The 27,687-nt window shown below is 39.0% G+C and overlaps 1 protein-coding gene across 2 annotated transcripts; it reads right to left on the bottom strand.

The window, feature by feature from the left end:
* Window positions 1-25,692, bottom strand: LOC133551525 (histone acetyltransferase KAT5). 2 transcript variants are annotated; one of them, XM_061898318.1, is made up of 15 exons: window positions 25,602-25,692; window positions 25,455-25,521; window positions 20,100-20,168; window positions 19,877-20,013; window positions 18,408-18,476; window positions 17,702-17,872; window positions 17,559-17,633; window positions 15,255-15,317; window positions 14,777-15,025; window positions 14,606-14,695; window positions 14,390-14,530; window positions 14,222-14,315; window positions 13,981-14,140; window positions 13,817-13,898; window positions 1-2,352 (listed from the first exon to the last, which is right to left on the bottom strand). In XM_061898318.1, the coding sequence occupies exons 1-15, from the start codon at window positions 25,629-25,631 to the stop codon at window positions 2,218-2,220; spliced, it is 1,632 nt and encodes a 543-aa protein (XP_061754302.1). In that variant the 5' UTR covers window positions 25,632-25,692; the 3' UTR covers window positions 1-2,217. The 2 variants fall into 2 exon arrangements, with proteins under 2 accessions (XP_061754302.1, XP_061754303.1); XM_061898319.1 differs by lacking the exon at window positions 18,408-18,476.
* Window positions 25,693-27,687: the final 1,995 nt, after the last annotated feature.

Genomic DNA, 27,687 nt, shown 5'->3' with positions numbered 1-27,687 from the left:
TAAAAATGAGGGGTATTTTATTTGTACTAAGCAAAATTATCTGCCAATAGAACAACAGAATTCCGCTTGTCACGACTTTCCAAAACAAGTAAAATTAGTTCACCTCAATGAACCCAAAAATACCTTAAAATAAGTATGTTCTCACTAACAACGAGTGCACTTTTCTTGGTAGAAAAATAAGAGACCTTTTTGCTCAATATGTTGACAAAATATTCTTAAATGAAGTAAATGCTAGTGCCATTATGTTGACATAATGATATGCGCTCGGCATCATGATTTTTTTTTCATGCTTGAAGTAAGAAATGATTACTTTAGAAAAGTAGTTTTTATGCTTGTGAGTGTTGATGACACAGCTTTGCAACAGTTGATATTCTAGTTTCAAGCATGTTTTACTAAATATAGGTCATAACATCTCAGCAACGAGCTGTAATGTCTTACTGAGATCATTTAGGACCAAAACCCTTAAGACAAGTAAAACACTCTAACATCACATCTGCTTAGTGAGAAGAAGTATATTATCAGACAGAAAATAAGCAAATATCACCCTTATTTGAGATATTTAATCTTACTTAGATGTCAGTTTTTGCAGAGTGCATACCTGTGATTTTTTATTTTTATTACATTTGCAACATTTAAAAAAAAAAATCACATTCTCATTGTTGGGTCTTATCTGTAGAATCCTGAGGACAAAAAAAGGATGTATTCCATTTTTGGAATGAGGCTGTAACATAACAAAATGTGGAAATAGTGAAGCGCTATGAATACTTTCCGGATGCACTGTATCGTACATATAGCAATGCAGCTCCAGTCAAGTCCTACCTGATAATAGCCTACTAGCACTTACTTGGTGGGCATTAGTCAAAATGTGCTCAATACAGTAGGGCCTACAGAAAAAACAAAAATGAGTTGACTAATTACATTTAATCTGACAAACATTCACATGGACTCACACCTTTTGTTCAATGTCCTTCATTTGTCTAGCTAGAAAACATTTTTCAATTTAAAAAACTTATAAAAGGCAAATATAGATCACATTAAGCCACATTTGGCTTTTTTAATTTGATGACATTTCTCCCGAGTCAAAAAGTTTTCATATCAAACTTAATACTCAAAAAAGTGTTGCACTTGAATGTACTGACATTATGTCAACGGTAAGCTCTCTGAAAAACATAAACCACACACTGTATATCATTTCTGTGTTCCTATTGTGCAGTTACTTTACAATATGTAAAAAAACAATGAAGTCGACACCAACTGTACACCAAATTTACATTGCTCTAACAGTTCGACATGGCTTGTGTGTTCAAAGTGTACAATCAGATCTGGTATGTACAATTTACACAGAACATAGAAGTGATTCGTCTCATTGCACATTAGATGTTTTAGAAGGTAAACATAAAATCCCCAGCATAATGAAGCATGAAAGAATTTCATAAGAGGAAACAAATTGCTTCAACACTACTGTCACTGTATTAACTATGCTGGTGCCTAAAATACAGTTTTTACTGTCTGCGTCTGTTGGTAACTACTCGCACATGTCCTAGGCTTTTGGTGACTTTGATCATGATAGTTACTATCAGCGTAGTGGGCTTCTATCATGTTTGTTTGAATTACGTTGAGAGTTGAGCAGCATTGCAAAAGACCACTAAAATACATTAAAACCATGACAGGAGTTCACAACACAGCATTAGGTCTGGTGATGATTAAACACATTGAGAGAAGTGTTAGACATTTCCTCATGGGTCCACTGCTTTAATCTTGCATTGCAGCAGAAACTGCAAACTAGAAGATGACGCGCAGAATTGTTTTTTACCCGCTCACAAAGAAGAGGGATACATAATTTAACTACCGGTAATTAAAATATTTTCACTGATGGGACACAACTTTCCCTGCTGCACTTAATGTAATCCACTTCAGTCAGTACAGAAAATAACATCCAGAAACAATGTGGAGTTACTATCGAACACAGCATGGACAGTGTTTAAGGTTGTGAGGTGGGCTGAAGACACAGCAGGGGGGAGTGTTGCAGATTGTGTTGACAGTCACTGTTCACAAGTCTCTTTGAGAGTCCTAATATAGATAATGAATATTCACAATAAAATATTATGTAGTTCGTTTTTCATACTTATCCTGGGTTAGAAAAAAAGGTTTCTGTGTTGGGAAACCTTTATCTGATCCCAGCTTCACATTTGTTGTCCATGTGTTCTGATGGGGGCTCTACCACTTTCCCCTCTTGCTCCAGTCTTTTGGTGTGAAATGAAGACATTTTGGATCTATGCGCAGGTGCCTTTTCTGCATGGCTCTTTCATGTCCGTCCACAATGTCCTCTGACAAAGTCAGGATGTACTGGCCCTGTATATTCAGCAACACACATAGGATAAATGATATCAGTAAACAGGAGGGGGCAGGTTGCATGAATTTTTATTTTGTAATAACCTGGCCTGTGCAGTATTCCAAATTTGGAATTGCAATTTGATTATTTGAAGAATTTGAATTGAACTGGTTTCACCCCACAGTATGTTAAATTGGAATTATAGTAAAGTAGAATTAAAATACTCTATGTACGAATCAATTTCTTATAGCTAAGTGACAGGAATAATTTGTCTAAAAATAGTAATATTTAGATAAGGTGGAGCATTATTGGCAATTGAGTATTTTTTCACAATTTTAACATTTTAAAGAACCAGTAGAGTGGAAAAACAAGTTGATTTTATATGCTTGATTGTGTTTCATTGTATTCATACAACCATATCCAATCGTATTTACAATCCACAAAGTTTGTAAAAACAAAGTTTAAATATCACAAATTGCTAAAAATTCTGTCAGCCATTTTGAATATAAAAACCCCAACAATATTATTTATACATATCGTGCACTGAATATTAACCAAATATTAGGGATGTTGATATTATAAGCATTAATGCAAAGAAACTTTCTTAGCGGTGCAATGATACAGAAGTAGCCCTCAGCTGCCTTTACTGTGAGTTGGCTGCGATGTCTTGCTGCTCCAGCATCATTGTGTCTTGGCTCGTCAAGGTTATTCCAGATAATAAATCATGCCTATCATCTGGATAATAGGAAGATTTAGCCATAAATCTAAAAGCTGTTCATCTGTGTCATTCAATGTTTACCCGGAGATGGAGACGGACAAACACAACCAAAGACATCGTCTGTAGGAAGACTTTTTTGTTAACCCTTTGTGTACAACATGATTAATTCTTCACACAAAAAGGGAAAGATATGGACATCCTATCAGTCATCATCGAAGTAAGAGAAGACATTGTACAGTAAGATATAATTGTATTATGTTTGCAGTTTGTATTTCTTGTTTAGCACTTTGCAATACTGCTAAATGATGCTTAGGGTTTCACCAAAGCTGGATTTGTTTAGCAGAGCTTCTAAAACTTGTATCTTATCCTCCTTATATACAGGATCAACAATATAAGGTGCAGGGTGACAATTTTGCCCCAAGCAATCGCTGGCTTTCACAAAGTCTGCACAATTTGCATTGATTTTGGTGGGGACGGGATCTTCAATCCCAACCTCTACGTCACGCGATGACGAGTTTGGCTTCCTCATTATCTCTCAAAATGGCTCTGGAAATCTCAGTGAGATTGATACTATTTTGATCATTTCTATCTATACGCAAACTTTGGAAGTCTTTAGGTGTCATAATGTATCGGCTGGGACATCTCTGTGCTGCTGATCCGCCTCCGCTTGGGATGGTTTTCTGTTGGCTCCACTGTGGACGGGACTCTCGCTGCTGTGTTGGATCCGCTTTGGACTGGACTCTGGCGGCTGTGTTGGATCCACTATGGCTTGAACTTTCACAGTATCATGTTATACCCGCTCGACATCCATTGCTTTCGGTCCCCTAGAGGGGAGGGGGTTGCCCACATTTGCGGTCCTCTCCACGGTTTCTCATACTCATCATTGTCACCGACGTCCCACTGGGTGTGAGTTTCCCTTGCCCTTATGTGGGCCCTACCGAGGAGGTCGCAGTGGTTTGTGTTGTGGTTTGTGCAGCCCTTTGATACACTAGTTATTTAGGGCTATATAAATATTTATTGATTGATTGATTGATGTATATGATAATAGCTTCAATGTAGAGGCAATTTGTTTATGCAACAAACCATGCTTATTTCTTTCTGTTTTTCCGACCAAAAGAAAAATATATACGGTACATCGAACGTTTTATTGAACGCATTTAATGTTTTTGTCTATGTCATATATTGATACCATTTTATCGGCCCAGCCCTGCAGTAATGGAATTTTAATGCTGCTTCTTAACACAGCACATACCATACTTTATTTGGTTTCGCATTAAATACGCATTTGTTTATCATTACAGTATCATCCATACTTGCCAACTCCCGAAATTCAGCGCCTCTCCCGAAAACCTCCCGTGACAAATTTTCTCTGGAAAATCTCCCGAAATTCAGGCGGCGCTGGAGGCCACGCCCTCTCCAGCTCCATGAGAACCTGACTCAATGTTGTGACCCTCTCATACAGGACAATACTGCCATCTACTGTACATAGAATAGAATGTAAATATATTCTACATTTAAGTGCAGTCAAGGAACATATGCATTAGGGAGTCTGTTCTGAAGCCCACAGTAAAGAGACGTAACTTCATCACGTCGCCTGGTTATTGACTCCAACCCAATATATTACACCGTCGACAAGCAAAATGAAAAAAATACGCTTGCAAGTTCCAGAACGATTGGAAACAAGAATTTCAGTTTATCCAGGAGAGTTTGAAGGGGAAGGAGTGTGTGGCCTGTAAATTTTGTAGAAGAGACTTCTCCATTGAACATGGCGGCCGAACGGATATACTCAGCCATGAACGATCAGCGAAGCACAAAGCGTCCGCAAGGCAGCATCGTTCACAACCCAGTATTATGGCCCATCTCGCAAAATGGAGACCCGATGGTGTATCTTATGCTGAGACAAAGATGGCTATGCTGATATCTGGAAGCAACATCCCGTTCTCATTTGCGGATGTCTACAACAAATCCGTGAAGGATGTTCCCGGATTCGGAGATCGCTCGCCAATACGCAAATGGCAGAACAAAGGTTATGTAAATAGTGAAAGGTAAGTGTTGTTGTTTTTTAGTAACCAGCAAGCACAGTACAGTTAGTAGAACGACTGTGTTTTTATTACTGTGTATTTGATAGGTGCCGTCGGAAATTCAACTATTTATTTTATTTATATATATAATAAAATAAATATATACAGCTAGAATTCACAGAAAGTCAAGTATTTCATATATATATATATATATATATATGAAATTTATATGAAATACTCGAGTTGGTGAATTATACGCCACCACTCTTAACCACGCCCCCGCCCCAACCACGCCTGCGCCCCACCCCTGACCACGACCCCCACCTCCCACCTCCCGAAATCGGAGGTCTCAAGGTTGGCAAGTATGGTATCATCAGTCATACAAGGAAATGTACTTTTTCTTTAAAATCATCACACACTTACATTGTTTTTCCTTTATTGCCCGTGCGCATTAAAGAGCCGCACGAACAAACCTTCACCACTGGAGAAAATGAGATCAACAATTGTAAGTCAATAACTTAATGTTCTGATGTTAAATAAGGTTTAAAGACATGACTTAATGTCACATATTTAATGTGACACCTCAGTTGACCAACCTCAGATTTATCCGTCCACACACAAACACAGAGTATTGCTTCATAGCATTTTGTACAAATTAAACAATGACTTCAATTAGCATTGTTACTGTTTAATACTTTGCAGAAGAGCAACATCCTATATTATATACTGCATACGGGTTTAATAAAGACTATTTTTAAACAAGCAAGCATTGCTCTGAGAAAGGGACGTAACGGTATCAAAATATGACGGTACAACATTATCACGGTGTTAAGGCTCCGGTACAATATTGTGGTATTAGTCAAAAAAACTTAAACATGCCTTAGTGCAGGGGGCGGCAACCCAAAATGTTGAAAAAGCCATATTGGACCAAAAATACAAAAACAAATCTGTCTAGAGCCACAAAAAATTAAAAGTCATATTACATACAGATAGTGTGTCATGAGGTATAAATTGAATTATGAGGACTTAAAGGAAACCAAATGAGCTCAAATATAGCTACAAATGAGGCATAGTAATACAATATGTGCATACAGCTAGCCTAAATAGCATGTTAGCATCGATTAGCTTACAGTCATGCAGTGACCAAATATGTCTGATTAGCACACTCCACACAAGTCAATAACATCGACAAAACTCACCTTTGTGCATACATGCGCAACATTATAAGTTTGGTGGACAAAATGAGACGGAAAAAGAAGTGGCATAAAACACGTCCTAGAAAGTTATGCATGTAAACAAACTACGGGTGAGTTCAAGGACCGCCAAAATTAGTAGGACAAAACGGCGCTCGCCAAATACTCGAATCAGTGAAGCATGTTTAATATAAACTGTGTGCTTTATAGGGACGGCGTGGCGCAGTGGGAGAGTGGCCGTGCGCAACCCGGGGGGCCCTGGTTCAAATCCCACCTAGTACCAACCTCGTCATGTCCGTTGTGTCCTGAGCAAGACACTTCACCCTTGCTCCTGATGGGTGCTGGTTGGCGCCTTGCATGGCAGCTCCCTCCATCAGTGTGTGAATGTGTGTGTGAATGGGTAAATGTGGAAGTAGTGTCAAAGCGCTTTGAGTACCTTGAAGGTAGAAAAGCGCTATACAAGTACAACCCATTTATCATTTTATAGCCATTAGGGAGGTTTGTGTCATGTTTGTCCTCCTACAGAAAGCAAATTAAAACAAAAAATATGTGTTTTCCCCTCATCATTTCCATTTTTCATATATTTTTGAAAAAGCTCCAGAGAGCCACTAGGGCGGCGCTCCGGAACCGCGGGTTGCCTTAGTGTAAAATGAACACACTTACTGTAATTCAACACAAACATAATTCTAAAATATTGTAATACTATTTATTACTACAAACAAGTATTTTAAAGCACAAAGAACTGTTCAGGAAGATCCACTGTGTCTCTCAACTTTTACTATCTCAGAAGCAAGCTCCTCTTCAGTGGAATGTTTTCTTTCAGTTTGGAAAATGCAGTTACTCAGAAAATTTAACTCACATTTTAACAGGTGCCGCTACAAAGCATAAAAAAAAAAACAAACAGCCATTCGGAGTTGACCTTTTACCACCCTACTTCAAGTCACGAGGAATGTGGAAGTAAACAGAATCATAGATTTTTTGCGTCAATGAAATCGCAGATTGAATCAATGTTCGCTAAAAAGAGAATCCAAATGCAGAAGGTTGCGGAAATTGCCGTAATGTGACTGAGGTGCATTCATTGTGGGTAAAAGAGGAAATCATGTTACGGGGGACCTTGTATTTGACAAACACTCACAGGGGACCGTGTATTTGACAAACACTCACCTCCATGGAACAGCCAGGGGCAAGTACTCTAACCGTCAACCTGCTTCCTTCTCGGGCCATCTATGTCTATGTGCCTGCCTACTTGAGACACGGCCACCTCAAACTACCAAACTAACTCCAAAATAAAAGAGCCAAGCAGTTTCCAAATGACCTGTACATGTCAGGCAGGGCTGCATAATAAATCAAAATCGAATCGACATCAAGGTTTTTAATAATTTGGTAAATAACTGCAAGAGTTTGTTTGTCATTTTTTCTCCACCGTCACGGGCGTTTGAATAACAGCCATGTTCCCCAATCATAATTGTTAAGCTTCACGTTTGTTTGTCTCTTACTTCAAACAGAAAGAAAGACGCCTGACTTTTTGCATTGCCCTCAGCACCTGAGCGTGTTTGTTTAACAGTAAAATTAACTGAAGAGTGAGCCCTCTTTTCAGTCATTCACAATCTTTGTCTCGACTAAGATTAAGCGGGGTGCTGCCACAAACACTCACAGTAGAGAGAGCCTTGTGACTCCCCAGTAAAAAGTGGCACAAAGTAACTCAAAATAGGAGGAAAAACATAAGATTATAAAGCCAAAGTTCCAATTGTGGGAAAAGTTCAGCTTCAAATAGGATGAGTGATATGAGCCAACACGGACGGACAAGCAAAAATGCAGCCGCGATTTGTATGTTATGTATTTAGAATTGGCAAAGTACGTGAACTACTGTCATCACAAAATGGCACAAATTCAATCAGCCATTTTGAATATTTCGCTCCAAATGCCTTCGGCTATTACGGAGATTTTACGTCACTGGAGGAACGTCTCTGCACTCTGACCATGTTATCAGATCAGTCATACTAAAAATACGCAAAAAATTAGAAAGACATCTAAAAAGAGATGTTTTTTCTATCATTCACAAACCCCATATAAGACATGACGTTTTTCTTCATTTATGCATTCTAAATTGTAAATAAATAAATATAAAGTCTGCCAACATAACAATGGAGTCAATGGGGGCTCTCTATTTTGCCCACAAAACTCTTTAAATAACCATCTAAAACCCGCAAACAATACTAAATTTACATCTTGTGACCTAAATACTATTAAAATATTAGTAATGCTGTTATTATAAGCGCTAACGCAGGAAAAATATTTTTAGCATTGATAATCGAGAGCTAACTATAATTTATGTTGCAATGGACTCAATGTGAGAGGTTAATATAAATATGAAATGAAACTGAAGATTGCAGTAATGCAACAAATATGGATGCAAACTGCCGTAAAACTGTTAAGAAGCTCACAAGCACTGCAGTATTGAGCTGGAGATGTCTTGTTTGCTGACGTTTTTTCTACTACTGCATCGTGTCTCGGCTAAGCAATACTGCTACATGATGCTAAGTGTTTCACTCAGGCTGGATCTATTTAGCAGAGCTCCTAAAACCTGTAGCTCACCCAACTTATATTCAGGGTTCCAAAATATAAGGTTCTGGACCATCATTTGTTACAAAGTAACCGATGTTGGCTCCCATAAAGGCTATATGATTTGCATTGTTGTTGGTAGGAAAGGGATCTGCGGTTCCCACCGCTTTGTCAAGCGATCATGTGACTGGCTAGCTCATTTTCTCTCAAAATAGCTGGGGTATCTCCGTGAGATTGATACTATTTTAAATCTCATCTATTCACCCGAAAACTTCGTAACTCTTTCGCTGTCATACATCAGCTATATATGATGATAGATTTAATAAAGAGATACTTTGTTTTTCCACTCTACTAGTACTTTCAGATGTTCAATATTTATTGAAGTTACAAAAATTAGTCCATTTATATTTTGTTTGTGTATTTAAGATTAAGTTATTTACCTTCCAATTACGGTACAACGGTAAACAATCCTACAGTAATGAAGAATAACATGGCTACTTGCATTCTTATTATACGTTATGATTACATTACCTTATCATCACTGTATAATTTTATTGCTTATTTCTTCAGTTTAGGAACATGATGTAGAAAAAAAGCTTTGAGTCGGTCTGCATAAAGCTAAATATATTTTTTTAGGTAAATGACTGCATATTGTTGTAATGTGTGGCACTTTGAGACAAGAATATGTTGGAAGTCTGAAAAATGTCCTTCACTTGTTATTTTTCCAGATGTATGTATACAATATAAAAGTTGCAAATCAAATAGCAATTAGGTTTTTCCTCAAAATAGTGCAGCCCTAGTGTCAGGTGATAGGTTTCTTTAGTAAAACTGATGACTACTTACCATCCAAAAGCTGTGTGAAAAACAAGAATGCAATTGCTAAAAAGTTGTGCATGCGACCACCAATCTTTATTGGTAAATTATTGATAACTAATGCTATAGTTGGAGCAGCAGTGTTTAAATACCAGTAGAGTGAAACAACAAGTTGCCTCTATATTGAAGTTATTATCATATACAGTTGTGGTAAAAAGTTTACATACACTTGTAAATAACATAATGTCATGGCTGTCTTGAGTTTCCAATAATTTTGACAACTCTTATTTTTTTGTGATAGAGTGATTGGAGCACATACTTGTTTGTCACAAAAACATTCATGAAGTTTAGTTATCTTATGAATGTATTACTGAAAATGTGACCAAATATGTCCCTTGGCAAGTTTCACTGCAATAAGGCGCTATTAGTAGCCATCCAAAAGCTTCTGGCAAGCCTGGTTTCTTCAGCATTGTCCACATGTTCTCAGTGGGGTTTAAGTCTGGTCTTTGGGAAGGACATTCTAAAACCTTAATTCTAGCCTGATTTAGCCATTCCTTTACCACTTTTGACGTGTGTTCGGGGTCATTGTCCTGTTGGAAGACCCAACTGCGCCCAAGACCCAACCTCCGGGCTGATGATTTTAGGTTGTTCTGAAGAATTTGGAGGTAATCCTCCTTTTTCATTGTCCCATTTACTCTTTGTAAAGCACAAGTTCCATTGGCAGGAACACAGGCCCAGAGCATTATACTACCACCACCATGCTTGACAGTAGGTTTGGTGTTCCTGGGATTAAAGGCCTCACCTTTTCTCCTACAAAAATATTGCTGGTTATTGTGGCCAAGCAGCTCAATTTTTGTTTCATCTGACCACAAAACTTTCCTCCAAAAGGTCTTATCTTTGTCCATGTGATCAGCAGCAAACTTTAGACAAGCCTTAAGGAGTCGTGCAAGGGCTTCCTAATGCATGGTAGCCTTTCAGTCATTGGCGATGCAAAACACGCTTGACTGTGGACACTGACACCTGTGTTCCAGCAGCTTCCATTTTATTGCAGACCAGCTATTTGGTAGTTCTCTGTTGACTCTTGATCATCCTGACCAAGTTTGTCTCAGCAGCAGGTGATAGCTTGTGTTTTCTTCCTGATTGTGGCAGTGACAAAACTGTGCCATGCATTTTATACTTGCAAACAAGTGTCTGCACAGTTGCTCTTGGGACCTTATTGTCAGGTTTGCACCTGACAGTTTGGTCATGTTTTAGTTTTTCCTCTGTGTTTGTCTTATTTCCTGTCAGCGCTCTTATTTTGTCTTTATTTCCTGCTGTTATCCCTAAAGTGTTTTTTTCCCTCAGTCTTATTTCCTGTCAGCGCTCTTATTTTGTCTTTATTACCTGCTGTTATCCCTGAGTATTTTTTCTCCTCAGCTGTGGCTGATTGGCACTGGGCCACACCTGGTGTCAATCAACCAGGTGCTATTTAGACCTGCTTGTTCCTCCACTCTGGGCTGGATTATTGTCATTAATGCTTTTCGTAGAACCTGTAGCTGTTTGCAGCGTGCTGTCTTTTTGCTGCTAGTTCCTGTTTGCTGGATCCTGTTTCCAGTTTTCCAGTTTGGCTGTTCCTAGTTGCTGGTTTGTGTTTTTCATTTTAAAAGATTAAATCATGTTTTCCTGCACAATGCTTTCCGCCTTCTCTGCATCTTGGGGTTCGTCACAAACTTTATGTGACAGAATAATCCAGCCTAACACGAAACCCGTAGAGATTTCCATGGCGGAGAGGCTTAACAAAGCGCTAGAATTTATGGCTAATTTGAAGAAAAGTTTGTCCACTTTTCAAGCGCTCTCCCACCCACCCCTGTCGTCTGTGGGCCTATCTGGGGACGTCTGGGATCCGTCCCTTGAGGGGGGGGGGGGGGCTATGAGTAGCTGTGCAGCTGAGGAGGCCCAGCTACTCCTCACGCAAGTGGCTCTGCAACCTACGGCGCCATCATCTCTGGTGGGTCTGCAACCTACGGCGCCACCACGCACTCTGGTGGGCCAGTAGCAGGGGGCGCCACCATGCACTCCGGTGGGCCAGCAGCAGGAAGCGCCACCACGCACTCCGGTGGGCCAGCTGCAGGGGGCCCCATCACGCACACCGGTGGGCCAGCAGCAGGGGTCGCCACCATTCTCTCTGGTGGGCCAGCAGCAGGGGGTGCCACCACCATCCTGTCCGGTGGGCCAACAGGGGTCGCCACCACCATCCTGTCCGGTGGGCCAGCAGGGGTCGCCACCAACATCCTGTCCGGTGGGCCAGAAGGGGCCGCCACCATACTCTTGTCGGCCAAAGATGTGGTCGTTTCACGGACGACCGCCTTGCCAATTGTGGCGGCGTTCAACTCGTTGTTGCCACTTGACTCTTCCTCGCTGGTTGCGGGGACACCTGGCCTGGCGGCCCACCGCCTTGTCCTCCCTTGACTTTGGACTGTTTTTTGGAGGGGGAAGTGGTTTTCTAGTACTTTTGGTATCCGTTATGGGAAGGGGGGCTACTGTCTGGTTCGTACCTGACAGTTTGGTCATGTTTTAGTTTTTCCTCTGTTTGTCTTATATCCTGTCAGCGCTCTTATTTTTTCTTTATTTCCTGCTCTTATCTCTGAGTGTTTTTCCCCTCAGATGTGGCTGATTGGCATCGGGCCACACCTGGTGTCAATCAGCCGGATGCTATTTAGACCTGCTTGTTCCTCCACTCTGGGCAGGATTATTGTCATTAATGCTTTTCGTAGAACCTGTAGCTGTTTGCAGCGTGCTGTCTTTTTGTTGCTAGTTCCTCTTTGCTGGATCCTGTTTCCCGTTTTCCAGTTTGGCTGTTCCTAGTTCCTGGTTTGTGTTTTTCATTTTTAAAGATTAAATCATGTTTTCCTGCACAATGCTTTCCTTCCGCCTTCTCTGCATCTTGGGGTTCGTCACAAACTCTATGTGACACTTATGTTGCTTTGAAATGGCTCCAAGTGACATTCCTGACTTGTGCAAGTCAATGATTAGTTTTTTCAGATGTGTGCTAAGTTCCTTTGACTTTCCCATTTTCACGTTTGCGGCGGTATAGTTCGGTTGGTAGAGTGGACGTGCCAGCAACTTGAGGGTTCCAGGTTCGATCCCCACTTCCGCCACCCTATTCACTGCCGTTGTGTCCTCGGGCAAGACACTTTACCCACCTGCTCCCAGTGCCACCCACACTGGTTTAAATGTAACTTAGATATTGGGTTTCACTATGTAGAAAGCGCTTTGAGTCACTAGAGAAAAGCGCTGTATAAATATAATTCACTTCCCTTCACGTTTGTAACCGAGTCTAATGACTGCATCACATGAGTCCTATTTAAATGGGCTCAGAGAAGTTAACAGGTGTCTTCAATTATAATCACTCACATGAAGTTAAGAATGCCATGAAGCTAATTTGATTTGATTTTAACTTTTCTACATCACCAAAATTGATAATGTATGTTGCTGTATGTATACTTTTGACCCAGCAGATTTGGTCACATTTTCAGTAGACCCATGGTAAATTCACAAAAGAACCAAACTTCATAAATGGTTTTTGTGACAAACAATTATGTGCTCCAATCACCATCAAAAAATAATAGAGTTTTAGAAATTATTGGAAACTCAAGACAGCAATGAGATTATGTTCTTCACAAGTGTATGTAAACTTTTGACCACGACTGTATCTGATGTATGGCACCAAAAGAAGAAGAATTAAGTAGTCCGGTGCGGCTAATATATGGGAAAAAATGTTTTCATTCTCAAATTTAATGGGTGTGGTTTATATACCCGTGCACTCTATAGTCCAGACAATACGGTAATCGAGATCGGATTACTTTTTTTGCCATAATCAGCTGGGAAAAATCACAAATAAGAAAGCAACATGAATTACAAAAATTAAGCTAATAAACAAATTTTTTCCACATCTTTAATTATACCAGATCCTGCGCTGTGCAGAGATTTCTGGGAGATGCAGTATATTTTGACACCCGCAAAGGCAAAATTGCTAGAAAAAACTAGTTAACACCAATTGCTCCTATTTTGTACTGTCACGTATCACGGCATTTTTGATAACATTTTGAATATATCAATATATAATTTTAATATCTACAATACTTTGAGATGATTCACTTGTGGTACACATATGGTATTTAGGAAATTGGTCTCTCACCTTGTAATAGTTGATAAGGTTGAGGTACTGCAGTGTTGAAATTACGTCTTCCTTCTTTACGCTTGTAATCTCACTGATCTCACTGCGAAACAAAATAAGTAAGCAGTCATTAAAACCGCTTAAAAGACAGTACGAATATTAACCAAATTCCAACATTCACGTACTTAATTGTAATCTGTGGCCTCTCGCCATTATCTGGCTTGAGGTCCATGAGAATCTCCAGGATGGTCTGAGACCAGTAGGAGCGATAAGACAACAGGCCCAGATCCGAGAGTGGTTTTTCGGGTGTGCCAGTTTTTCCTTCCACCTTGGACAGCTCGTAGCCTGAATGACAGGAAGAAGCACCAAATGAGGTTGTAGATAAGTCAACAGCCTCTCTGTGTGCTCTTTAAAACATGTACTTACTAAACTCAATGAGCAGTTTCCCGTAGCCTCTCCGCTGATATGGAGGCAGAGTCAGGATACAGGCTACATTATAATCCTCGGTTGACTCTTTTTCCTAACCAAAAAAAACCCAAAAAATAATATTTGAGATGCCAATTGAATGAGGACTGTTTCCTTAGCCTTGTATACCTTCGAAAAGTATCCCACTATGTGGAAGCCTTTGGCGTCATACTCTGTCATTACATAGAAGAGGAAAGGGTCTGTGTCGTAGTAAAGTGTTTTATGGTCCAGGAAACACTTTGCAAGCAAACACAAGTTCTGGGAATAGTTCTAAAAATATTGGAAAAATATATGGAATCAGCAATGTTGGAAAAGAAATGCAGGAGATGTATGGTCCAAACTAACTTTGTTTTTTCTGCCGTCAATTTCGAAGAAAGAGATGGTTCCTTTACGATAGATCTCGTTTCCAGGAGGATGTCTGAGGTTACATTTAGTCTGATAAAAGACAACCATAGAAAAAAAATTAGACATTAAACACCTAAATACTTAACTTGGTTTAAAAGATCGCCCCTTTACCAAATGTCTCTGAAGACACTTGAGACTTTTCAGGTACTTGAGGCAGAATTCACAGAGGTATAGAATGGGCAGCGACGTGAGTTCCTGTGGGTACGGTGAAAAATACCACGGCTTCAATCGGTGTCGTCCAAGCTCTATACACTCGATGTTTTTCATTCGAGTGACAATGTCATCATGGCTACGGTCCGACACCAGACTGCCCGTCATGCGGGGAGCGGACGGGATGCCGTCAGAGCTGTCCTGTGAATCCTGGGAGTGAAACAGTATGAACATTTGACATAACCATCATTTAACATTCATTGTGCTTCAATCTATTTTCTGTATCGAGAAAGAACATTGTGGGGTCTTTTTTGTGGAAAATGTAGAATCACAGTGGTTGTACATGTTACCTGCAGGACTAGACTTGAAGCTGTTTGGGCACAGCTTAATTTGGCAGCAACACACAATCAAATTGTCAATAACAGGAAATCAAACAGACCTCTGGTGGTGGTAGAAAGACACTGGCACTTTGGGGCTTGTTATACTGCAAAACCTTTATCATCTAGCAAAGAGAGACACAAAAACACGGGCTTTTGGAAACTAAAGGGGAATGTGATTTATATTTTACAAAGTAAACACTTTATATACAGGGGCAGATGGAGACATTTGTCCAACAATCTTGTAGAGGATTATCGATCTTGATGTGCAACAGTGAGGCTTGGTCAGTTAAAGAGGACGAAATTGAGCAGATCAATCTGGTAAAGACTTCTGTGGTCATGTTGACATAATTACAAAATAAGACAAGCTATTAATAATAATTATCATTATTTATTGAATGGATTATTCTACCAATTATTTAATAAAATAATCTGTAAATATTATTTCTTATTGTAACATAGTTTTTTAGTGAAGTGATGCAACTTTTTTTCAAATTAATTCCCCAAACATACACCAACATCTTTCAAGCTTGCGGAACATTTGAATGCATGTTGTTTGATTTAGGGATACAAAAGAAAGTGAGATTAGATGATAGCATCACAAGTACTTACTGTAAATTGTATTATGTATTTATAGAGAGAGCTATTGACTATGTCATCGAAAAAATGAATCATAAAATGAGCTTACTTTTTGGAAAGTAAACGAGTAGTGGGACTGACACCAATACATTTTACTTTGAAATATTTAAGGTCACTAAATTATTTATTTTTTTTAATTGATAAACATTTTAATAAGCAGAAAAACACAAATGCATTGTAACAATATCAAGTAGATATTTACACCGTTTCATGATTCTCTTTTGTTCCATACAATTGTTTAACAAATATAAAGTCAAAGTCCTCCTGTGTCCAAGAAACGTATTTACGGATTTTTTAAACATCAACAAAAAGAGATTTTGTGAAAAGACTATCAATCTAATCACTAGTATTACTCATACAATGTACTATCCTTAATATCAAAAGCATCGACATATGGATTGTTCCACCATTCTCTGTAATTGCTGGCAGTCTGGCACCAAACAGACAGCAGCGGAGCGCACACACATGCACAACCCGGTGTAATATTATCCTCTATCTAGACTTTTATCAATTTATTTGTTAATTTCTTGTTAATTTTTGCTAACTTTACAATGTAACACTGTTAAATCTACATGTATGTTGAAGCGAACTAGACACTTATTCTTCTGTTGTTTTAAGCTAGCTTAGTGTTAGCATGTTTCCCTGTCATTTGCAGCTTTCTTGCGCGATGTGCAGCATTTTAAGTCTCTCTCCAGTTCGACACTGATATTAAAATGTGTAGGAAATATAGTTTATTTGCCACAATTATGGTGATGTTTACTTAAAACATCCACTCTGCTTTGAGTATGGACATACTCAAACAGATAGTCGCATTGTACTTGCCAGCAGTCTTAGTAGTGTCGCCTATCAACAAACTGACCAAGCTGCAAGGCATGAGCCATAAATGATAATTTTTTTGTGATTAGAATTGAAAGATATTGATTGGCATCTGGGGAAAACAAACTTTTCTACAGAAATTGGCCAATAAAAATTGGTGGCTGATGGATTGGATTCTTTTCTCGACGCAAGCTACATGACGTCGACATATTTACATCATTGATGACGTTGACTAAGTCGATGAATCGCAGAGGCCCTAATTGTAAACACATAACAGTAAAAGTAAGAACAGTAAAACCAATAAAGATCATGTTCAATGTTTTTACAATAACCAATATGAGGCCCACACGCAAAATTTAATGAGATCCAATACAAAATACGGACAGGTATTTTTGTTTCTAGTATATACATTTGTACAAACTCATTAGATTAATAGGTGTTCCTATTGTTGTGTGAAGGCATTGTGCTCCACTTGTGGTAGAAAACGAACAAATGGACTCAATTGATAGCCTTCAAACATGTAAGTTCAAATAAATTTAGAATATCACTATTTACATGTCTAATCTAACTCTGTGTTTGGAAGCTAAAATTAAATTTCTTAACTTTCTGCTGTTCCGCTCAGACACAATAATGACAAAATTGAGTACAAAAATGTAATCATGAATTCATAATTTAAGTGTAACTCCAATATTTCAACGCTTGTTGCTCTCAAAACCAAACGTATTTTCACACAAATGTTTAACAATCATTCTCTTTTGATGGCCATGTAAAACTCATGCTTGCGGTAGGTGTTTTAAGTAAACAACAAATGAATGCCTTTACAAAGTGAAACAGACAACTTGCATGCATGCAAAAGTGTTAATTAAAAGTGTCAATAAAATGCAACAAGAGTCTCCATGTAAGTGACATACCTCATCAGTAGCTCCACAATTAGCTTTCCTTTTCCTGCCGGGCTGAGATGGGATGAGTCTTCGAGTGGTCCCATTCTACAAAAATGTTAAGGAAGCATTATGTAAGTGAAAAAAAACATCTTCAAAAAGTAAATCTTCATTACTGTTGTGAGGGAAGAGAGCTGGTCGTGGTCTTCTCGTGTCTTAAAAGTGTTGGCATCTCTCGCAACGGGAAAAACAGCCGCTTGAGATGCCTCTGCTGTACTTGGGAGGGATGGCACTGGGGGTGCTGGAGGTACCTGCGTTACCAAGGGGACCGTCTCCACTTTCCTCTTCTGCAGTAAACATGGGGTGTTAAGACGACTGGCTTTATTTACAAGTAGTGTAACAACATGGAAGCAAGTGAAAATATTACAGGTCAACCAGCAGTAATTTGGGTTTTTGCAAAGCAGTGACTCAGAGTCACATTGGCCCGTTTTAGGAGTACAACCTGCAGCTCCATATCAACTGAGAATGTGTCCGATTGATTAATGACCACAGCTTATCCAATGAAGCAGATTCAGTTGTTTTGGTTGTCTCTGGTTTAAATGCAAATTGCACCTTGTTTAAATCTAGTAGTAAGATGTGCTAAACAGATCAACTACAACGGCAAAAAGGTCAGCTACAAATGTGTCTTCCGTAGTTACTGTAAATAAATACATTGTTCTGTATTTGCGATTCTAGTTTGCTGACAAATTAACCAGTGCACCCACTTTCTTGTGTTCCTCTGCATGATTACTATAGCCTGAACCATTAGCAATGAACACACATTAACACCAGGAGTAAACAAGGTTTTTTAGTTTTTGGGTAATTGGTGAATTCGAGTTGTACCGGAGTGGGGAGAGTTTTGCCTCTGGAAGGAGCTGTGGCAGTTTGAAGGTTGAGATCTAGACTCTTCCTCTGAATTGAACATAAAGGAAGAGAAGCAGGGGGGTTAACTGACATTCATATGGGCCTTGAGGTTATTGCTCAGGCGAATGCTGTACACACTTTATTCATCATCCACACATTAGTGACACATTTATCTGGTTGAAGAATTATGTCTCCATCAAATCTCCATGATCTTAGTTCATACATATAACATTGATATTTTTCCTCCCAGTTTGTCTCTGCAACAGGTTTTGCAGCCCCCTTTAAGCAAATCATCACTTTGGCTGCACGATTAATTGACATCAAGGTTTTATTGGTGCGTTAAATAACCGCAAGAGGCTGAATTTTTTTTTCCATTTTGCCTTCACCAACATTTGAGTGACAGACATGTTTGCAAATCAGAATTGTTGAGTCTCCTCTTTGTTCGTCTCTCGCTTCAAACGGGGAGAAAGACGTCTCACTCTCTGCATTGCTCTCTGGACCTGAGCGTGTTTACTCAACAGTAGAATCAACTGAACACAGTGAGCCCTGTTTTCAGTCATTCACAACAGTAGTCTGCGTGGATGGGGAGCGGGGCGCTGGCTTTACACACACAGGAAGCACGTAAAGATAGCCTCCATACTCGCGACTTGCTAGCAGAAAGTGTCGCAAAGTAACACAAATTAGGAGGAAAAAGTATGGTTCAAAGCTAAATGTCCTGTTGTGGTAATATTTGAGCTTTAAATTGGGTGGGCTATATAGGCCCATCAACTCGGATTAAGGAGCGACAATGCAGTGATCATGTGATAGCAACAAACAAAAAGACAATTTCCGACCTCGTCTTTCCAAATGGTAAAAAATGCACTTTGAGATGTTCAATATTTAAGTTAAATTTTTGATTCCAGAAATTAGATCATTTTTTTTGTTTATGTATTTAGGATAACAAAGTTGTTTACCTTCCAATTACAGTAAAATGGTAAACAGGTCGACAGTGATGAGAAAAAACAGTTTGGATCATTTTAAATGGTTAAGTGGATTATTATTATATATTAAATTACATCATAATCACTGTATAGTATTTATTGATTATATATTCAGTTTAATACCATAATTTAGAAAAAAGCTCTGAGTCTGTCTGCATAAAGCCAAACATTTTTTTAAAGCAAAATATTGCATATTGTTTAAATGTGTGGCACCTTGAGACAAGAACATGTTCAATGACAGTCTAAAAGTAACACATCTTTCCTTCAATCATTATTTTTACAGTTTTATGCATTTTGATTATAAACATAAAAATCAGAAATCAATTTTGGAGAGAAAAATTACAATTAGGTTTTTTTCTAAAAAATCGTGCAGCCCTACATTAAATTGACATGCACAGATCCAAAAATTTAGGTTTTTTGGAAAGGGCTAATATTATGCATTGAATTAATGAATAAACATCAACTCACAACTTCTCGCTCAGGTGAACTGGGGCGTGAGCCTGGAAGACCGTTCTTGGTTGGAGTTTTAGCTTCCTTTTTAGGGAACTGGAGCTTTTTCATGTCCAGCCGGTCCGACGTGACCCACTCATCCAGACGCTTGTTGACTGTGAATAAAATAGACAGTAAGATTTCATACATCGCAGCCACCAGAAGAGTGATTAAAAATAAGATGTAACAAAAAAATACTTACAGTCAATATAGTGAACATAGTAGAGCTTTCTTCCAGATACTTCCTTTACACTTAGAATCTCTGCCAAGGCTGGAGTGTAAGAAAGACATTCAAATAAACCATCAAAATGTCCTACAAAAGAGGCAAGTAAAATATCTGGTGAACAAATTTCTAATCTAACACAAGAGCCAACTTTACAATCCTAATAAGGATAGATTTTATTGTAAATTTAATCTTTCTAGGACAATTCTAAATGTGTTTTATTTCAAGCACATATGTTATACAAGTGCAAATAATGTTGTGACAGGTGCATACGTATGCTTGTAATGTTCATGTTTCAAAAAAGCAGTTTTTTGCCAAAGCAGTGCGAACATAAGTATTTTTTCTTTTTTTTATGCATTCCAACTAGTAAATCCATTTGAGCAAAAGTCCGCTTACAATGGAGCCTTTGGGAGCTGCTCCATGCTGCCTATAAAGCACTTTAAAAAAACATCCATACAGCTCCATCAACATTTTATATTTGAATTGAAATATTTATTTCAAACCGGCACAGTACAACTAAACACAGTTTTTTTAATACATTTTGGCAGAGATATTCATGCGAGGCTTGAAAAGGGGTTGGATGAAGCAGAGTTTATAAAAGCCCAACCCCTCTAACTCGATCCACATTTAACATAAACAATATAATACAAGAACAATACTCTATAAACAAAAACAAGAAAAACTCCTGTACACTAACAATACTATGAGACAAGACAAAGCACACACACGGGCACACACACACGGGCCCAAACACTCTCTGACCATACACCTCTCTCCCATCGCTCTGTGCTGAGGGCATCACTCTCTTTCCTCCTCGTACTTTTTCAGTATTTCTTTTTTAAACAGTGTTTTAAATTGAATCATGTTAGAACACGTTTTTAACTTATCCCCTAAGTTGTTCCACAGAGTGACTCCACTATATACATACTGTAAGAATATATTTAATGTAGTAACAAGCATATGTATAGTAACATGTACCGTATTTTTCGGATTATAAATCGCAGTTTTTTTCATAGTTCGGCCGGGGGTGCGACATATACTCCGGAGCGACTTATGTGTGAAATTATTAACACATTATCGTAAAATATCAAATAATATTGTTTATCTCATTCGTGGAAGAGACAAAGAAAATGTCAGCAATCGTCACACACACGTCAACCAATAAGAATTCGTCGGGGGAGGGTCATGGCAGAAGTGCATTGTGGGTCATGAGATGCTAACTGCTATATGCTACTGCCGTAGCTATTAAAATGGATCGTTTCAACGTTGGCGGTAACTTATAAAAACTGAGAAGGGCTGAACAAAAATGGCACCGAAAAGGAAATTATGTACTGCAGATTATAAGCTGGACGTAGTGAAATATGCAGCAGAAAACGACAAGAGGAAGCGGCGCATACCTTTGGTGTTGGCAGAGTTGTTTAAAAGCGACATCGAGGAAGAAGATTTCATCGGATTTAGCGATGAGGAGTGACAGATTGTTTGGTAAACGAAAAAGCATGTTCTATATGTTATAGCTATTTGAATGACTCATACCATAATATGTTACGTTAACACACCAGGCACATTTTTAGTTGGTTATTTATAGGTCATATAACATACACTTATTCAGCCTGTTGTTCACTATTCTTTATTTATTTTAAATTGCCTTTCAAATGTCTATTCTTGGTGTTGGATTTTATCAAATAAATGTTCCGCAAAAATGCGACTTATACTCCAGTGCGACGTATATGTATTATTTTTCCTTCTTTATTATGCATTTTTGGCCGGTGCGACGTATACTCCGGAGAGACTTATAATGCGAAAAATACGGTAATAAATATGTATTTTGATCATTTTAAACATAAGGATGCACATTCATTTCACAATCGCATAACGTTTGCCACATCCTTCAACAACATCCGCAGACATCACGAGAGCCAACAAACATAATTAAACATCCCTAACTGTACAATGCCTAAATATACAATGTACACTTTTTACTTTGTCTTTTTGGACAAAAGACAGCTACCTTGACCACCCCCGAACTGTGAACCATCACTGTAGACACTTTTCAGCTTTGATCACTAAAGACACTTTAACTGCTGCTGTGACCCAAGGTCACCTCCATATTTATACTGTTGACTGTCAATCAGAATGGGCAATAATGTTATGTTATTTACTGTACCTTGTATATACATTTTTATTTTTATTTTTAGCTAAGTACCGTGTGACTTGTTGAAGGGTGGACTAGCAAAGTAAGATTTTCATTGTACAGCAAACGGTCTGTTTAACTGTGCATATGACAATAAACAATCTTGAATGTCTGCTCTCACTGGGATGACGACTGCTTGATTGTTCATGCATTTTTGTTTAGATTAAGAATGACTATTAATCCTGGCAAAGAAAAAGGGGGAGTGGAACGAAGTGTCTTTTTGCCATATCCGGGTTTAAGGCGGCTGGCATAGTGTACTTCTTGGTTTATGGCCACAACATTCTAATTTCGAGGCGAGAGGCATGATTTATATCTATAAATAACTTGCACGAGCTCTTAGGCAAGAAAGCTGCTCATCAGCTGATGACGTCAATAAAGCAGCACGAGAAAGTTAGCTCTCTGTGACAATGTGCCACATAAATAGGTCCTTAACTTAAGCGCTTGTAATATCACCACCAATACTTGGTTAAAATTCAGGTTAAAAATGTTTACGGAGTATTGTTGGCACTTTTTGGTAGGTTATTTTCTGGGTTTCATGACGACGTCATGGCTGAAATTCACTCCATTGTAAGAGGACATTTATTAACGAATATTTACAATTTAGAACGCAATACAAAAAAAGAGTGTGTTATTGTCTCTCATACGGATTGTGAATTATCTGCAACATTGCAAAGAAAAATACAGTTCCACTTTAAATGCAAAATAAAAACAATAACCTTATGGGTATTCTTGCTAACACATGTTATCTTATCTATGTAGTGCATTCAATTGAATGTGGGTTGAAAAGGATTGGCAAATCATTGTATTCCGTTTATATTAACATCTAATACAATTCCCAAATCATATGGAAACGGGGTTTTTATTTTAATCATATTTATTTACTAGAAAACTTCGTAAGTCTTTCGGTGTCATAAATCACATATATATGATAATAGATTTATATTTTGTTTGTGTATTTATTTAAGATTAAGTTATTTACCTTTCAATTACGGTACAACGCCAAACAATCCTACAGTAATGAAGAATAACAGTTTATCATATCGTTTTAAATGATTACTTGCATTCTTATTATACGTTATGTATAGATTTATTGCTTATTTCTTCAGTTTAGGAACATGATGTAGAAAAAAGCTTTGAGTCGGTCTGCATAAAGCCAAATTTTTTTTTTAGGTAAATGACTGCATATTGTTCTAATGTGCGGCACCTTGAGACAAGAATATGTTGGTAGTCTGAAAAATATCCTTCACTTGTTAGTTTTCCAGATTTATGTATAAAATATCCATCCATCCATCCATTTTCTACCGCTTATTACCTTTTGGGGTCGCGGGGGGCGCTGGCGCCTATCTCAGCTACATTCGGGCGGAAGGCGGTGTACACCCTGGACAAGTAGCCACCTTATCGCAGGGCCAACACAGATAGACAGACAACATTCACACTCACATTCACACACTAGGGCCAATTTAGTGTTGCCAATCAACCTATCGCCAGGTGCATGTCTTTAATATAAAATGTCGCAAATCAAATAGCGATTAGGTTTTTCCTCAAAATAGTGCAGCCGTAGTATCAGGTGATAGGTTTCTTTGGCAAAATTGATGACTACTTGCCATTCAAAAGCTGTGTGAAAAACAAGAATGCCAATGCTAAAAAGTTGTGGATGAAATCACCAATCTTTATTGGTAAATGATTGATAACTTGACAGCTTCCAACGCTATAGTTGGAGCAGCAGTGTTTAAATACCAGTAGAGTGAAACAACAAGTTGCCTCTATATTGAAGTTATTATCATATATACAGTTGTGGTCAAAAGTTTACATACACTTGTAAAGAACATAATGGACTACTGCAATGCACTTTATGCTGACATTAGCCAAAAAGCTCTCTCCCGGTTGCAGTTAGTCCAGAACGCGGCAGCACGACTTGTAACAGGGGACAGGAAACGCCTGCATATAACCCTAATTCTTCAGAGTTTGCAGTGGCTCCCTGTTCATTTTAGAATTGATTTTGAAAGATTGCTGTTTGTTTTTAAATATTTACATGGACTGGCACCTCAGTATATCTCGAACCTCATCCAAATTTACACTCCTGCGCGCGCTCTGTGGTCCGAGAGCTAGCTCCAGCTCGTGGTGCCCAAGACCAGACTTAAAACCAGGAGCGACAGGGCCTTCTCTGTGGTCAGCCCTAAGCTCTGGAACACTCTGCCCCTCCATGTTCAAACTGCTTCCACAGTGGAGTGTTTTAAGTCTTGTCTTAAGACCCACTTTTATTCTTTGGCTTTTAACACTACGTGAGGTTGTGTGGTCCTCTGTCCTCTGTTTTTTTTTAATACTTTTTGATTTCAATTTTACTGTTTTAATTGATGATACCCTTTAAAATTGTTTTTAATCATATTTATTTTTGTATTGTTTTTATATTTATTTATTTTTTGTTTCTATTCAGTCATTGGTGGAGCATAATATTGTTTTTTAATATTGTTTTTAACATAGCTGTGCAGCACTTTGGAAACGTTCTTGTTGTTTAGATGTGCTATATAAATAAAGTGGATTGGATTGGATAATGTCATGGCTGTCTTGAGTTTCCAATCATTTTGACGACTCTCATTTTTTTGTGATAGAAGGATTGGAGCACATACTTGTTTGTCACAAAACACATTCATGAAGTTTGGTTATTTTATGAATGTAAAATAATACAGAACACTGCATTATTTTAATATTCTAAGCAGTATGGGATAAATATCTATTTACAAGTGACACGCTGCTGATGCTGCAGAAAAGCGTTCGGAAGGTGTAGGTGATGCAGAGGATGCAAGTAAATATCTGTGACCGGAATATTTGAGAAAGCAAACAACAATAAATACATTGGGGACTACACAAACTACACGTCAATCATGTCATCTAAAAAGCATAGTCAGTATTTATCTTTATTAACAATACCTTGATATCGTTCTGTTTAGTCTTAAGCAATTAAAATACACGGAAAATGTGATTTTGATCTTGATAGTTGAGATGAAAGTGTTGTTTTAGAAGAGTATTCTAACGCATTTGGTGTGTAGAGCATCTATGGAGCTGCAACAACCGGACGGTCAAAAACAACCGGGGTTCGCTTGTTAGCATTAGCACGATTAGCATTTGAAAACAACAATACTTACGCCACTCGTCCTCGTGCTCCTGGTTCTTGCGAAGAACGGGAAGGCGGCAACCCTCGACGATTTCGACCTGTCGGAAAGAATGTGTTCATTTATACCCCGAGTGTGGACAACGACTGGAAAACAACACAACATCGCTCGGATACCCACCGATGATGCGCTGTCCGCCATTTTCGTCATCCGTGCGAGCTGGAGCAGGGTGTTGTGGGAAAATGCCGGTCTACGTCAAAGGTAACAAACCAATCAAGACAGACTGTACGCACCGAGCGGACTTTGGTAAACGAAACAGGAAACGATGTGAAGGTATATCAAAGATTGATTGATTGAAACTTGTTTTAGTAGATTGCACAGTACAGTACATATTCCGTACAATTGACCACTAAATGGATACACCCGAATACGTGTTTCAACTTGTTTAAGTCGGGGTCCAAGTTAATCAATTCACGGTAAGAAGAGCAAACGAGTTGATACTAATATTTCGGTCCTTGTTGTAGAAATACTGCTGTAGCTATATTAGTGAATTGAAGTTTATATTTATATTGCGCTTTTTCTCTATTGACTCAAAGTGCTTTACAAAGTGAAACCCAATATCTAATTTTTACATTTAAACCAGTGTGGGTGGCACTATGAGCAGGTGGGTAAAGTGTCTTGGCCAAGGACACAACAGCAGTGACCAGGATAAGCGGTGATCGAACCTGCAACCCTCAAGTTGCTGGCACGGCCGCTCTACCAATCAAGCTAGACACTCATCCGAGCAAAGTTCATCAGTTAGGGCAAATACATACAATGACCTGGATGAATGAGAAACATGCTTACGTTGTAGAATATTTATGAATATTTAATCTCATCAGACCAGTGTTTTTCCAACCTTTTTTGAGCCGAAGCGCGTTTTTTTTAATTGAAAAAATCCGGAGGCACACCAGCAGCAGCAATCATTAAGAAATTAAACTCAGCAGACAATAAAAAGATGTCGCAATAGTTGGATATGAATTTAAACCATAACCAACTATGCATCACTATAGCTCTTGTCTCAAAGATGCAGACACGTTTGTTGCTGGACACTTTCTAACATGCTTCTGCGTTAAATATTTTATATGTGTAAGGAATATGCAACCATCATTTGGTTTATATTGACAAAGGTGGTGTTTTTGACAAAAGTATTTGTAGCACTTTCTCGTTCCGGCTAAATAACTCACTGGACCTGAGCTGTCAAGTTATACAGTATTCTTTTCAGCAATGTGTGGTTAATAGTTTGATTTGCGAGCTTCTCTTCTCCCGGGTTTCTGCCTCCCTCATGGTCTCCGGCGCTCCTGATAAAGAGACAGGTGATTAGACAACTCGTTCCAGCTGAGAAATCTCCTCACCTGTCGTTGCTTCACAGCCGGCTCCTGCACATGCCCTGCCTGCAGGGGACACGTCGACCACGCCCTTTCCACAGTATTGTTCAATTAAGGGCGCTTATCGTCAACCCTGTGTGCTTAGCTGTTGCCTCCACCGGCAGTTTGAGGCCGGGCAGCTTAGACCCTCCCGTAGAGGGCCGAGAGAGGAAATCGGTCACGGCCATCTGCGTTCCCGGCCGATGGACCACCCGGAAGCTGTAGGGTTGCAATGCGAGGTACCACCGGGTGATCCGTGCGTTGGTGTCCTTCATGCGGTTAGTGGTCCGAGCAGAGACCGAAGGGGCGCCCCAACAGGTAATACTGGAGGGCCCCGAACGCCCACCGGATGGCGAGGCACTCTCTCTCCACCGTACTGTACCTCGCCTCCCAGTCCGAGAGTTTCCAACTGATATACAGGATGGGGCGGTCGATACCCTCCACCCGCTGGGACAGCACCGCCCCCAGCCCCCGCTCTGATAGATAGATAGATAGATAGATAGATAGTACTTTATTTATTCTGTCAGGAGAGTTCCTTCAGGAAAATTAAAATTTTTAGCACAATCCCATTCAAGATCAGACAAACATTACAGGGAGACAGAACAGGATCGCTGACGGGTCTGCCGGCTTCCAGCGCCCCTTACAAAAAAGATGACATACAGGTAAACAAGGGGGGTGGGGGGGAGAGAAAAAAATAGAAGATTAAAATAAAATTAAAAAATCGGTCTTAGCCTAGGCCCTGGAGTGGGGGTGCAGACTGAGGCCAAGGGAAAAACAAAAAAAAACAAAAAAAAACAACAACTCATAGCCATAGTACACATCCCTCTTCCATGTGTGTAAGAGGGAAACATCAAACATCA

Source organism: Nerophis ophidion, linkage group LG04, assembly GCF_033978795.1.
Source record: "Nerophis ophidion isolate RoL-2023_Sa linkage group LG04, RoL_Noph_v1.0, whole genome shotgun sequence".
In the NCBI taxonomy this organism is placed as follows: domain Eukaryota; kingdom Metazoa; phylum Chordata; class Actinopteri; order Syngnathiformes; family Syngnathidae; genus Nerophis; species Nerophis ophidion.
The sequence above is the reverse complement of the archived record's forward strand: the minus strand, read 5'-3'. Positions and strand labels throughout refer to the sequence as shown.